General features: G+C 39.2%; 1 protein-coding gene across 1 annotated transcript in view; it reads left to right on the forward strand.

Annotated features, from left to right (window-relative positions):
* Positions 1 to 542: 542 nt before the first annotated feature.
* gsap (gamma-secretase activating protein) overlaps positions 543 to 14992 on the forward strand; it is a 43503-nt gene continuing 29053 nt past the window's right edge. Inside the window, exons 1-19 of the mRNA XM_030720198.1 lie at positions 543 to 821; positions 1464 to 1534; positions 2916 to 2972; positions 3073 to 3142; positions 3389 to 3436; positions 6572 to 6660; positions 6966 to 7035; positions 7177 to 7226; positions 7538 to 7648; positions 7738 to 7794; positions 7910 to 7956; positions 8061 to 8140; positions 9839 to 9916; positions 10050 to 10136; positions 10333 to 10425; positions 10661 to 10829; positions 11267 to 11357; positions 13115 to 13184; positions 13856 to 13935. Coding sequence (XP_030576058.1) covers positions 734 to 821; positions 1464 to 1534; positions 2916 to 2972; positions 3073 to 3142; positions 3389 to 3436; positions 6572 to 6660; positions 6966 to 7035; positions 7177 to 7226; positions 7538 to 7648; positions 7738 to 7794; positions 7910 to 7956; positions 8061 to 8140; positions 9839 to 9916; positions 10050 to 10136; positions 10333 to 10425; positions 10661 to 10829; positions 11267 to 11357; positions 13115 to 13184; positions 13856 to 13935 — 1506 coding nt within the window. The 5' untranslated portion in view covers positions 543 to 733. The remainder of the gene's footprint in view (positions 822 to 1463; positions 1535 to 2915; positions 2973 to 3072; positions 3143 to 3388; positions 3437 to 6571; positions 6661 to 6965; positions 7036 to 7176; positions 7227 to 7537; positions 7649 to 7737; positions 7795 to 7909; positions 7957 to 8060; positions 8141 to 9838; positions 9917 to 10049; positions 10137 to 10332; positions 10426 to 10660; positions 10830 to 11266; positions 11358 to 13114; positions 13185 to 13855; positions 13936 to 14992) is intronic.

Below are 14992 nucleotides of genomic sequence, written 5' to 3' on the forward strand. Positions count from 1 at the left end.
ATTAAAATAAAAACAATTTAACTGATTAACAGCTGCATTTTAAAAGATCCCCTCCAGGTATGTTTGAAGATGGAAAACTGCACTCCTTAGAATAATAATCTCCCCTCTACTCCTCCAGCCAGAATATATAAATATTAAAAACATCATTTTGAAAAGGTTAACTACTAGATGGATGGTGTTGCTACTGTGTTCTACTTGTTTCTAGCTTTTATTCACTGTGTTCAGAGCACATCATGGATTGTTGTTTTTCTGCTTTCTGTTTTTGGAGTTCAGTGAGTCACTAGAGATTTATCGATATTACATTTAATATTAAAATGTGGCCACGTGAAGGTGAAAATACACTTAAAAAAGCCAACCACTGGAATTTAGTGTGGAAAAACTGACACTGCCTGGTGAAGTTAAGCAGCGGTGTGAGAGATTCCAAACCGCTGGACGGCTGCTCTCCTCGGCCTATGGCAGCGATTCCTCCCGGCTTTGTGATCCCAGAGGAGGGAGGAGCCATGTTTAGGAGTGACATTTCCGCATCTCAGTAAAAACTTTCTGAAGTTAAGAGGAAGGAGCAGATAGTTACAGTGCTCCACTGCTTTCAGTTTTCAACCAATAAAGACTTTCGGTCACATGATGGGAAGCCTGAGCAGACACCAGTTGTAGGTGCTGCCCTTGCTCAAGGGGACTAACTTTTTTTTTTTTTTTTTTAAGCCATTTAAAAGCTAAAGGGACAGTAGGAGCAGATATGTTGAGGTTACAGACCAAGTTCGACCTCCACAGGGATGTGGTGTCTGATATTCTCAGGAAGGAGGCGTCGGTCTGCAGAATGGCAGGTGAGGCGTTCAGGTGCCAACAATCAGCGCTTTTTCGTTGCGGATAGTTTTTAACTCTTAACACAGATAAACGAGTAGCTCAGCTAACAGTATCCGGTTCAAGCGAGATAATTTCTTGTTGCTCTTGTTCTTGTTGTAACTCTATTGTAACTGTACTGTTATAATGGACATTTTTTTCTAAGCAGTTTAGCTAGCAGCGGTATAAATAAAGTTTCTGTGATTTTTTTTTTTACTTTTTTATATTGACCAGCAGATGGCACTATTTCATCAATTACCTCTCACTTAACTATATTACAGAAGAAGGAAATTAAATATCCATCCATGTTATAAAGCTCTTATAGATTTTGTGACTGGAGCAGAAGTCAAAACCATGAACAAATAAAAAATACATTTTTAAAAGAAAACGCTCTAGGTATTCTTGGATTTAATTAGATAAAGTGTAACAATAATATAGGCTACACAGCACTTTTCCTTTGCTGGATGAAATGCAAAATAGTTGTTTTGCAGTGCATGATGTCTAATTAGGTTACTAACAGGCACAGAGTGTAATTTAACTACCTGTTTGGTATGTTCTTGATAAGCTGTGGAGGAGATAATAAAAACATGTCAGGTGATAAACTCTGTTGTGTTCTGTGTCTGAAGAATACTCTGGAGCGGTCGACATTCGTATTCTGAATTTTGAGAGAGATGGAGGCATCCTTTACTCTTGGAAGGTAAGTCCATTAGCAAAGGCATTGCATATTAAGTGTTGCTATACACTCACTGGACATTTTATTTGGTATGCTGGCTTAATGGTGCCAAGCTGGCCCAAAGTATGCCAAAAAAATATTCTCCACACCATTACACCATCACCTGCAGCCTGAATCGTTGACACGAGGTGCAGCTCAGTAGAGAACAGGTCTGTGGCTTGATCCTGGCTTCCTTCAGTCTGCATGTTGAAATATCATTGGCTGAGATACTGAAGCCCAAGTTGCCCCTGATGCATTCACTGGTGTGCAGATGTCTGCATGAATGTTAGACACAGTGCTTAGGCACAGAATAAAGCACTGTATGAATGTGTGTGTATGACTGGGTGAATGAGGCCTGCAGTATGAAGTGCTTTAAGTGCTCAGTTAGAGTGGAACAGCACTATTTAATTTACCATTTAGCATTTTTCTGAAATACTCAGACCAGCTTGACACCAACAACCATGCCCTTTTTAAAGTCACTTAAATCACCTTTCTTCCCCATTCTGATACTCGGTTTTGAACTTCAGCAGATCTTCTTGACCGTGTCTACATGCCTGAATGAAGTGCGTTGCTGGCCTGTGATTGGCTGATTAGATATTTGCGTTAATGAGGAATTAAACAGGTGTACCTAATAAAATGACTGGTGAGCGTATACTCCTGAGTTTATGTGATTATCCTTTAAGTATTTTTCAAGCATATGTTTAAAAGCTGCTTGTTCCAGTCATTGAAGCTGTAGCGAGTCAGATAGTCATATCTCAGAAGTCATTTTTTAATGGCTCCACCAGTCATCTTCAAATCGAGACTATCAAAAAAAAAAGAAAAAACTTGATTCTTTTTATTTCGCCATGTATCAGCTTGACACATTTGGTACTTTTGTGGAAACCCTGGGCTTCTCACTAGAATGTAAAATATAATTCTCTGTGTTGAACCGGGCTCCTCTGCACAACATAAATTTTTAATGATGGACCCTCCAGGAGTGTGTGGGTTTAGGAGGTTAAAGACAGTGTGCAGCCTGTGAAGGGAAAATAATCTTTTTTTTTTCTTTTTTTTAGTGCAAGGTTCAAAATTTTATGCATGCCTGGCTGCACCTTGGGTTTCAGAGCAGGCACCCTTTTATTGAAAACCTTTTGAATGCGAAAATGTGAAAATGAATCGATGGTTTGAAGTGCGGCAGGCCTTGTCTGTCTGGCTCTGGAAGGTCGGCCAAAGTAATAAAGAAGTCAGGGATGACTTTTTGGACATGATGATGCGGTGAAGACACCAGTAGGAAAGTAGACACCTCCTCTTGGTAGATTAAGATTATACAATGTAATATTTTAGTTGATGTAATGATGCACAAGCTAAATAGAGGATTCTGTTCTGATAGGGAGCAACAGGTACCACCAGGATTGGGAAGTATGACTCCAACACCAAACAGAACAAGGTACTGTGTGTGTGTCCTTATATTTTTCCATTAAGTTCTGCACATTTTGCAGTCATGCACTCATTCTCATGCCACTGTGTGTCTGTGTTTTCCCCAACAGCTCCTGTACACATTTGACAAGCAGGTGTGTGTCAGCAGCTGTTCCCTGAACAAAGAGGAGACACTGCTGGGTAAGCCTCTGTTATGTGCAGATAATGAATTATCAGCAACAACACCGGGTTCTTGAACTCGGATCAAGTTTAAATGGCCGTGTCAAGAAAGCGGTTCAAATCTTGCAACGCATGAACTCACAAGTACAAGACAAGAGATGCTGTTTGAGTGCTGATTAGTGCCTGAAGAAGCACCAAAGATAATTCTGTGGAAACTGTGTGCCGATTCAGTCATGTGACACATCAACTTTGCGTTTTCCCTTCTAGCTGTCAGCTTGGCACAGAATACCAGAGGAGAGGAACGCCTCAAACCAAGTAACATCCCTTTTCTGTTTCATTTCCAGACTGTGACATTAACCCTCTCCATCTCTTAAAGCAGGGGTTATTTTTGGCAGTTGCCAGAGGGTTTAAAAGCACACATTTAAAATAGTAATGGTCAAAAAGTGGATACATGGTTGAAATGGCCATCTAAGTTTACCAGCTGAAATTGTTAGCTAACAGTATGCAGGATGCTGAGTTAGGCAAGTTATCAGTGAGAAGATACCTTTATCCATCCATCCATCCATCCATCCATCCATCCATCCATCCATCCATCCATCCATCCATCCATCCATCCATCCATCCATCCATCCATCCATCCATCCATCCATCCATCCATCCATTTTCTTCCGCCTGTCCAATTCAGACATTTTTATCCTGCAGAAAAAAAACAGCATAATCAACAAGGAACTTAAAAATGGATCATACAGCTGAAGTGCAACATGACAAAAATTCAAGACAAAAACAGGCAGCGTCGGTGGGAAATATGGGCACTTTTTGTAATATCACAAACACAAAAAGAAGGAAAGGAAAATGTCTTTGAATTGTCGACTCATTCACAAGATAAAGCGTCAGGCCTTTTCAGCGCTGTTCTAAATTTCAGCATTAATATCTAATACACCCCAAAACTATCATGTGACGTGCCATAAAGTAGTGTGCAGAAGCAGTGCACACTATACTCCACTGGTAGGGACTGATGCGCTGAGGCGTGTTTGTGCCAAAGAATGAAATATGCACAGTGCAATATGTTGTGCAGCAGCTTGCCTATGAAGTATTTGTAAGGGGTAACTGTAAGGGGCAGCAAACAGGCATGATTAATATATTAAAGATGAGTGCACAATAGCACAGTAACAGTTTTCGTTTTGTGTTTGTAACCAAAGTGTAGTATTCTACTGAGCCGTACTTCATTTCTTTTGAGGAGCCTGACTTTCTTGTATTTATTTTTATAGTTAAGCAGCAGTTCTCCAGATTTTTTGAGGGTCCACGAGAGTTTTTCTTTGGACATTTGCTGCTTGCTGATTCATTTTCAGTCCAGTCCTTACACTTGACCATTTTCAGAGAAATGTTTTTTGGTTTTTTAAGCCATTTAACACTGACCTATGAATTATCCAAGCATAAAAAGCCACCTAACCTAACCAGTGTTGTGTGTACACATAAAGAAAACTTAGAAAAGACCCAGTTTTAAATAGTATCTTTAGGCACTTTGTTAATGCTGCAAAAACACATAGTTTCTTCCCATTTCTTTAGTTGAATCTATGAAAAACGGCAAAGAAAACATAGTTTGAAAGCCATAAAATATGGATAGAAAAACACACCAAACAACAGAACACCATCAGAGCCCAGACCTCAACATTATTGAAGCAGTGTGGGATCATATTGACAGAGAACGGAAGAAAAGGCAGCCAACATCCAAAGAAGAGCTTTGAATTTCCTTCAAGAAGCCTGGAGAACGATTCCCGAAGACTACTTTAATAAATTACAAGAACGCTGCTTCAGAGAGTTCAGGCTGGGTTGAAAAATAAAGGAGGTCCTACAAAATATTGACTTTCAAGGTCATCAGAATTGTGCAAACTGTTTTTGCCTTATGTACTGTATTTCAATGTACAGTATGTTGCACATTTCAATATTTCCTATTTCCCATTTTCCTAGTGAAACATAAAGGCATGAGGTGTGGCTCAAGACTTCTTGTAAACGAAGTGACCTCTGCACAGATCGACTTTTTTTCTTAAACTTCGATATGCCAACTACAATATGTACAGTATCCAAAAATAGCAACATTGTGTAACTCAGATGTTTTGCAGGGATAATTAGAAACATCTGTTGCATAACTATGCAGCAGTGTGTCCAAAAAGTGTCCAAACAGTATCAACAACTGTCTGCACTTATTCCCTTGTTAGTCCACTATGTAGCAAACATTGTGTTGCAGATGAGTGAATGAGTAAGTGATGGAACAAGCGGATTTTTGTTTTTATACAGAATAAATCAGGAAAGGACTGAAAGAGAAAAATGAACAGCATGCATGGACAGAGGGCAGAAACACAGTAGATGCTGGGAAAGAGGAAACCTTAAGAAACACTAAGACCCCAAACCTTTAAACTTTGGCACATGAAATAACCAGCCAAAGTAACTAAAATTCTAATCTATTACTATTGTTATTACTATTAGTAGTGCTATATGGTAAGTTGAAAATAGTTCAGAAATTGTTTAAATGAATAATAAAGAGGTCAAATTTTAAAAGTTTCAGATAGTTTATTCTACTCTTGGATATATGATGGCAAAGTGAGGGTAAATCTCTAATATTCCTAATATAATCATCTCAGGCCCACAGCTCTATTGGTGAGCACAGCAGCTCCACCCACCTGCTTTTCAAACCTTCTGTTTGTTAGGGTCAGCCAATCAGAAGAAGGTTGGCTTTAAGGCAGAGTAGCTAAAATGCCTTGTTTCAGATAGCACCAAAGCTCAGTAAGAGATAAATAAGGATTCTTTCAGACTATGAATTATGCACTATAGCAAAATCCAAGAACAAAAATATTGAGCTGGTAATGAGCATGCTAGGTCAAAACAAGTGTAATGAAACATATTTGAAGATGGGAGTTGTGTTGATGAAGACATTTTTGAGTCTATCTGACATTCCCATGGAAGCACTTCAAAAATAGGCTGTCAAATTTATATCCAAACTTTTCAGATATTAATGCGGTTGTGGGTGTAAGTGAATATTAATTGATAAAATGTCTTAAAATAAGTCAGGCTGTCTTAGGGTTTTTGCAGCTCTTAAAATATTGAAATGATCTCAAGAAATTCAGTTAAGCTAATTAGACCCAACTAATTCAAAAAGAAACCAATACATAGATATGTTTCTGTTAAGAATTACTCAAAGTTTCTAATGAAGATAAGCGTAATGACATTTACTTTAATTAATTCATTAGAACTTCCATAGAAATCATAAGCATATTCAACTCATACTGAAAATAGGATCAGCTATGATTTTTATTTTAAATATAAAATTATGCATGGTTTGATCTGAAGTTTTTGTACTTGAGGTGGAAAAGGTTGAAGTATTTTAATACAACATTTTCTTACAGCATTTTCAATCTGTTACTAATATTCACTCTAGCCTGCATATCGTTGTAGTATCAAAGTGTCTGACTCTCCTGATTGAGATCCACCCCATCAACAACACTAAAGTCCTCAAGGCAGTGGACTTCAGAGTCAAAGTGCAGGTAGAGTGTTTCATTCACTTTTTACTGCAAACAAGCGCTTACACCGCAGCCACGCAGTGTTAGTGCTCAGAGGGCATGACTGTCATACTGCGTACTGTATATTTTATGGCCTTTAGCTTACGTTCTGTCACTTAATTGAAGCCAATGTACCCTTTTCCCCCTCTTTCTTTTCCTCAGTCATGCCTTTTCATCATTTTTACATCACCTGAATGAAAAGCAGCAAATTGTCCCCTTTATCTGGTAAATTGTTAAAAGCCCCTCGTTTAGTTTCCCTGTGGCTTTTTTTTTTTCTTTTTTCTTCTCAGTTCCTCCATCAACAAACTGACAGGAGATCAGTGCTGGAGAGCCATCTGCTGCTGCTGACTGAAGATAGATGTAAGTAACTGTGTCCTCATGCTGGCATGTTTGTGTACGGTTTACTGCCACAAAATAGCGTGACTCCAGAGAGAAATGCGATGTTCTAAAGTTCTGCAGTACATGGCTGCAGTTGCATAATTATCCATATGTGTGTTTTAGATGTGGATCTCTACCACGTGATACTGACAAGGCAGGAGGGATATAGAGTGGTATGTTACATGTTGCTTTTTTCCTCGTGAAGCAAGTGTTTGTGGATAGTTGACTCATCGGAGCTATAAATTGAATGCGGGATTTCATGGCTGGTAGATGCTATGCAGGAGACATAAATTCTTTCCAAGAGTGCATGAATTCAGTAATTACTAAGCAAAACAGTTGGGGTGTATTTGCATAACCCGGTGCAAAGAATTTATTGCTTCGACCTCATTCTCAAAATATACTGTATGTCGTTTGCCAAGGGAGCCTTACATTAACAATTCATTGTGTTTTCAGAGCTGAATTTGAATGTTTGTGTGTTAATCAGGTGATAGTGAATCCTGAGCGTTTGTCCAAAACAGCAGAGCGAATCGTGGAGGATTTCTCCTGGGTCCAGTGGGACAGGCACACACAAAGACTCTACTATCTCACATTTAAGGCAACGCATCCAAACTCTCATTCAAATGTGGCAACAGATACCCCAAGACTTGTTTGATTAACACAAAATGCACGACTTGTCCTTCACAGGAAACGTTTCTGCTCCGAAGCGTTCAGTTTTACCCAAGCCATAACTGTGAAACTGTGGTATGCTATCTCTGTGCCTTATATTTTAATCTATGCCACTCTTTGTGCATAAATCAGTGCAGTGTTTTTGTTATTCATGCTTTTACTTTGAAATAACATACCATTCTGATAACAGTTCGAGCTCCCTTTAGAGCTGCCCGTCAATTCCTTCCGTACAGTCAAGTAAGACAACTTTTTAGCAGAGTATAAAAGAGAAATATATCAATTCTGTATTCTGCATTCCTTTGAACACTGGGTTATATGTTATATGTTATATGTTATAACAGGTTTGAAAATCTGGGTTTCGACCATCATCACACTGAAAGACCAGAGCATGTTAGGGTGCATGTGTTCACAAATAAAATAGGTAAGGCATTTACACACACATCCAAGCACCCCTGTCTATTCACACACTCAATACTCTCACATTCAAAAGTCAGATTACAGGATTAATTTGATGCATTTGTGTGTTTCCTATCCCCTCTTTGTGAAAACAAGAAAGTAAGTCCCTTCCTCAGCTCATACACGAACATAGAAATGACCTCCAGGGATCAGAAATCATGGCTGATTTACAAATTCAGTGATGATTCAAGGGTTTGTTGAGATGATCACTTCATAATGATGTTTTGACCAATTAACTGAGATGACTGTAAATCTTACAACCCTCCTTAAGCTTTAGAGGTGGCTTCCAATAGCATCATAGCTGATGATGCTTTTGTCAGTGATTAATTCAAAAGCAGATTTATTCAGCTGATCTGTCAGTTCCTCTCATGATTGTCATCCTTCTTACTTAGTATCTATCTGTTCTGGCGGATGCTACTGTCCTGGCTATATCCTCACTCCTCAGATTTTTGTCCTGTATTTTTTATTTATTTTTTGCTGCATCATTAAACATAGACGGTCTGATGGCATACAGAAACAGGGACAGAATCGCATTGACTATAGATGAGCTGCGCAGTAATGAAACTGCTTTATTTGAGGTTTACTGTGAATACAAGAGTAACATCTGCCTCGAGCAGCTTGTAAATCTTTCAGGATTTACTTTCTTCTACTGACTTTCATCCATTACCATTAATTAGGGAAAAATCAGACTCCTTCTGCATGTTAAGCCTTGTATTCATACTTAAGCACAAATATAAAGTACACAACATATTCCTTTGCTTTGTGTACAGCACATAATATATATATATATATAAATGGGTGATAAATTAAAGGAAAACTACAACTCTTGACCCATACACTGAGGGGGATCCGGTGTCTCTGATATACTGGGGGGGGGCACTCTAAAGGGTTACTATAAAGTTGTTTTCAGTGATCACCTTCACCTTATCATGAAACATTTTTCTGCTGACGGAGCATCATTATGCTGATGACACTGCCCCCATCAAGTGAATGGTTCCGTAAATATGGCAGTGATCGTATGCTATGGCCTTTAGATCACAACCAAATTGAATGCCTATTTGAAAATTTGTATCTACATGTTATAGCGCTTGTCACCATCATCATCAAAACTCCAAATTGGGGGGGGGGGGGGGTAATTTGGGGTAAATGTAGACTTCAATCAATGTCAAAGAGCGTTCAGCTGTTCTGGCAGCATGCTGCGGTTCAGCACTTTAAGATAGTTTGTTTTTTCCTTTAATTTGGAACCTGCCTTACATGACTGCATATATGTACATTCACTGGCCACTTTATTAGGCACACCTGTTCAGCTGCCTGTTAATACAAATATGAAATCATCCAATCACATGGCAGCAACATGCAAGGCAGGATAATGCTGCATATCACAGAGCTCAGATCATTTGAGACTGGTTTCTTGAACATGGCAATTAGTTCACTGTACCCAAATGGCCTTGTTGAATCTGTGGCATGAAGAATTAAAAGAATTATCAGCTGATAATTCCAACCTCTAACAAGACATGAGTAATTTTTATGATTACTGTTTGACTGAATCTGTAACTTCTGAATATAATCTCAGCATTTCACCCTTATTGCTGATCGTATTAAAAAGTCGTGGTCATCGTCATGGTTTGATCTATAACTGCTCTGTTCTGTGCTTTACTTTTAGGAAGCATGTGCGTGTGCTATAGCCAGCCTCTTCAAGATAAACACGAACTGCTCTACACTGTGGTTTTAGTTCACAAAGGTGTGTCTGTGCTAGCTCCTTATTTATCCCCCCCCTCTATCTGCTGCTGCCTCTTTTTACAGTTTTTATCTCGAGCACATGGAGACAAATGTGTTTTCTTTTTGTTTTTTTTTTCTGTTTTTACTTCAAGCAGACTGCAGCAAGAAGTTCAGGGTGTCTCTGGGCAGTGATGCATCGCCACAGAAAGCCACACAGCTCCATCCGCTCTTCATTCCCATAGGTCAGTGCACACACAGAAATATATTTTACGCACACATCTGCATCCTAATGTGTGTGAGTTTGTAAGTTTGACTTTCAAATAGAAACATAGGCACACAAATACAGATGAATGTGTTTATCTGCACTGAGCCCAAGAAGTACCTGGTGTGCCTGAAGAATACTAACTGGCAGTGATACTGTGTGGCTGTTTTATATAGGTTACTACATCCTGGTATACCTGCAGGGTTATTTCCTCCACTGTATCAACACCAGGCAGCAGGAGATGCTCTGTCACTCCCTCTTCCTCTCTGGTAAGGCGGGTTTTGTTGAAAGAAATCATGTCTGTGCTGAGTAATGGCAGAAATAAAAGTTTGTCCTACTCTTTCCCATCTACAACGTATGCTTGTTTTTTTTTCTGACACGACTTTTAAATGTGGAAGCCGCCTTATCTGTCAAAAAGAACGTGTGCCTCAAAGTAATCTGATTTGTCAACGTCTCCTTCCCTTGTTCTCTGTCTGTCTGTCTGTCTGACTCCACAACATGTAGGTTGTGACGTGAACCTGGGCCTGCAGTGTCATGCAGCTAACATCACAGTTTTGCATGCAGAAGAAGAGTCCAACTGTTGTCTGCTGGACCTGGCCACCGGCAGGATTCACACTGCCGATCTCAGCCCCGCCTACCTGCTGCAGATCCTGCGTTCAGACACAAAATCTAGGTGAGCTTGAATCAAAAAACTTTTTGTGGAAGTTAAGCACCTATAGTATACTATATAGGTGCTTAACTTCCACAAAAAAGTTTTGCTTCTATTTAGGTGTTATACATGCATATAGAAGAGGAACTGGAGTGCTTATTAGAATATATAAATAGGAAGGGAGCAGACAGGTACAATAAGTTGTTTTGTGCGCATACACCTGCAGTGTCTTTCTGAAATATATTTAGCTTTAACTTGAACTTTTGCAGCAATGGCTGTTTTCTTTTTTTGTTTATTGGGCAATTTTTTTCATTCTGTCCATTTTTTTAACTTAAATCCACTTTTTTAACAGCATGCATACATCTCAATGTAGTAGCTGACTGATGGCTATCTGCCTGTGTGTTTGTATATGCATTTTTTTCATATTATGGTATATTTGTTATATGTCACCTGCATTTAAGGTGTCCCAGCAGTAAGACTGACCCTCAGCGCCTGGCTGCTCTCCACTGCCTGCTGGTTTACATGGGAACGGACCCAAACCTGGAGCTGAAGGTGCAGATGCAGACTGAATAATTGAGCTTTGTGGACAAAAGCCTTTACCTTCAAAGGAAATGTACTGTCCCCCTCCCCAAAAGAAGACATAGTGCATCATCATCGTCTACAGAACATACTTTTTTTTTTTCCCCCAGCACAGCATTTTCATACAAAACAATTTTTGTAGAACATAAATTCAAGAGGAGAATAGTCATGGATTTTATTGGGTTTTAAAAAAACTTACAAGATCAATACGTTCTCCTTAAAGTGGAGAACACAAAGAAAAAAGGTAAGATAAACAGGCAACAAAGTGGGAGAGTGTAGCTTTTTGAATAAGTAAACATTCAAGGTCACTGTTAGGCAATTTCCCTAAAGATGTACAGCTAAGAGGAAGCGAACAGACAAAGGTAAGAAAGGTTTCTGCACTTTTGTGTAAATGCAGTAGGTGTCAACCTTGAGTTAGAATCCAGTAGCCAGAGGGAAGAAGACAGAGAGAGACAGAAAAGACAGGATGCTGTAATAAAATGGGAGAGGAGAAAAGACAAGTGGGCAGAGATCAAATAGAGTCAAAGACAGAACAAAAGGGGAGAAGTATTTTGTTTTGGCACTTTGCTGTGACTCAGACTATATCAGTGTTACTACTAAATTAAGATGTTCCAGATTGTAATACATTTTTTCTTTAGAGGTTAAATGAGTTGCCAGCTTCATTAGCGCAGCTATCAGTGGGAAATTGGACACCATACAGAACTTTTATATCCTTAGTAGACTCTGCAGCAGTGTAGTTTAGGCTTTGATAAAGTGGCACAAATTGTTCGCATGAGTTTGAAACTGTAATACTGAGAATACTGCTCAAATGAAGTTACTCTGTTTCTACTTTGTCTTCTACTTCTCCATTAATGGTTATTGTTGCGTTTAATGTTTCTGGGTTCAAACAGGCTCAAGCCTGTTTGCGCTTATTAAAGGAGCAGATAAAGTGGCAGCAGAGATTGACTTTCCACTCTGATGCACAGTGGTGCTGACTTATGCTACAGGGTGAAGGTCATCATACATCAAAGCAAGATCATCCAAAAAATTCTTATCTGTAATTACAGCTGTTATCAGCTGTTACCAAACAAGGTACCCGGCTGACAACAGCATGCTTACAAAACTAACATGCTGAAGTTCATGTCTCCCTGTTCACCATCATAGTTTAACATTTGTTAATTAGCCCTCATGTCCACTGACCTTTTGACCTTTTGTTGTAATAGAGCTGTCTCTGCTGTGACAGTGCCACTAGCTTTGCAGGTATTAAAAAACAAAAACATTGGAAATGTGCGCAGTTAATTGGCTTTCTTGCTAAGAATTACCTGAGAAGCTACAGTGGGGGGAATAATTATTTGATCTCCCGCTGATTTTGTAAGTTTGCTCACTTACAAAGAAATCGTCAGTCTCTAATTTTTTATGGTTGTTTCATTTTAATGGAGAGAGACAGAATATCAACAAAAAAAAAAATCAAGTAAAAAATTACATAAAAGTTATAAAATGATTTGCATGTCGTTGAGTGAAATAAGTATGTTCTGCTAAGGCTAAGGCTAGAGAACGACTTCACCGCACTGAGGGACCAATGGACGGGGCCATGTACTGTAAAATTCTGGATACACTAAAGTGTATGAAAGATACACTAAAGTTCTGGTTACTTGTAGAGCTCATTGTCCAAATGTACATGAAAATGTGACACAACTGTAAGCTGACCTTTCAGTGGTATCTTCTCCTTTGTGTTTTTGTCCTGCCTCTAGATTACTGAATGGCTGTGTGACAACGTGAACACCTTTGAATCCTTTGATCAGATCCAGGAGTTTATTTTAGGTCAGTGGGCACACAGGTTTCCCGAGTATAACTTTTCCTTCCTTTTCGAGTCTCGCTGCTCTCTTGCCTTTTTATGTGTCTTTCAGTTTGTGGTCGCTAGATTGCTCGCATCTTATCTACACTAAGATGAATTCTTTCATCAGGTCTGTTTGGCTTTTGTGCCGGCGGCGTCACACGCAGATTTGTAGAATTTGAGAATAGATTTGGTTTTTCTGAAACCTCACGGATGCATAGTTTGCACAGAACAGTGCAAATATGGTTAAGTCCAAGCCGACTTACCATGCATTTGGCATTCCCTTAAAGGAAATAGCTGGAACATCGCATGATGATAATTTCATATTTAGAGAAACATCACCCAGAGAGTCGGTGACTGCCTTAGATTTTGAGCACCTGGCTGCATATATTTGCATTTTATTGGTGCTGCAATAACTACTTCACCTTGCTCTTGTATTAAGAATTCATATTAACTCAGGTGGTAGTGCACAGTATATGAAGACAATAATTGTGACCTAATAAAGGATTCATTAGTAGATTGCTGACTCATATATCTTAAAGCATTGGCTTAAGTGCCTCATTTGTCTTCTAACTATGTCTAGATTAAGAAAATCTGCATATTTAAAAGCTAGGAAGTCTGTCTGTTCTGTCTCTGACTGTCTGCCTCTCACACACAGCCTCGCTGTACAGAATAAGCTATGAGAAGGCTCTCAGCTTGGATAAAATCCTGCCTTACTCCTCTGTATTCGACAAGAAGGTACCACATGCTTATACATACCTTTACACAAGCATGAAGACATGCAAGGGAAAGTGGCAACTCAGTATACAGTACGATGCAAAAGTCTTGAGCAACCCCCCCACCTCCCTGCAAATTTCTATATGTTGTGGTAAGAAAATGGGAAGTAGGTGCAATGAGTTATTGAAACTTGAACATACATGGAAATACAGAAAACAGGCAAAGAGAGTTTGCCCAATTCTAATGAGCCTGAATGTCAATATTTTGTATGACCACCTTTATTCTTCAGCATAGCCTGGTCTCTCTTAGGCAGCTTTCTTGTCATTTCTTTAAGTAGACTTCAGGAATAGCTCTCCATTCACAGCTCTTTTTGTGTTCATAATTCTATCAGTTTTAACAAGCTCTCCAACACCACTGCCTGAAATCCAGCTCCAAACCATGACAGGACCTCCACTGTGTTTTACAGATGGCTGTAGACACTCACTGTTGTTCCTCTCTCCTGACCACCTCCACACATACTGACATAGGTTTGGAAAAAAAAATCATGAGACCTGTTGTCACTGATTTTCAGTCCAGTTCTTGTGTAATTTGGTATACCTCAACATTTTCTTCGCGTTTCCTTTCCTTAAGAATGGCTTCTTGACAGCCACCCTTCTGCTGAGACCATTTCAGATGAGGCTTCAGGGAACAGTAGTTGGATCAGCTGAAGGGCCAGATGCATTTCTCTGGTCCTGTGTCAGGTCTTTGCTGGATTCTTTCCTTAAGTCATGTTTCTTAAGGACATGACTTTTAGATACTGTGCATGTGCTGTAGATAGTTTTTAGACTGCCACTTTTTCTTTTGTCCTTCTCTTGTCAAGTTTCCTCAGCTTTGTTAGGAGACGCTGTGCACCATGTAGAGATATGCCAGGTTTTTGGCTAACAGCTCTTTGGGAATCACCTTGTTGGTGCAAAAATACTGTTTTGTCTGTCAAACTGTGTTATTGTTGCCATTTTTCAGCTAAAGAAATGGGAATAAATTGTGTTTTTGTGACAGGCTTCTGGTAACAAAGTGCCTAAAGATTCCATTTAAAATGGGC

The sequence above is a fragment of the Archocentrus centrarchus genome, chromosome 23 (genome assembly GCF_007364275.1).
Source record: "Archocentrus centrarchus isolate MPI-CPG fArcCen1 chromosome 23, fArcCen1, whole genome shotgun sequence".
NCBI lineage: Eukaryota > Metazoa > Chordata > Actinopteri > Cichliformes > Cichlidae > Archocentrus > Archocentrus centrarchus.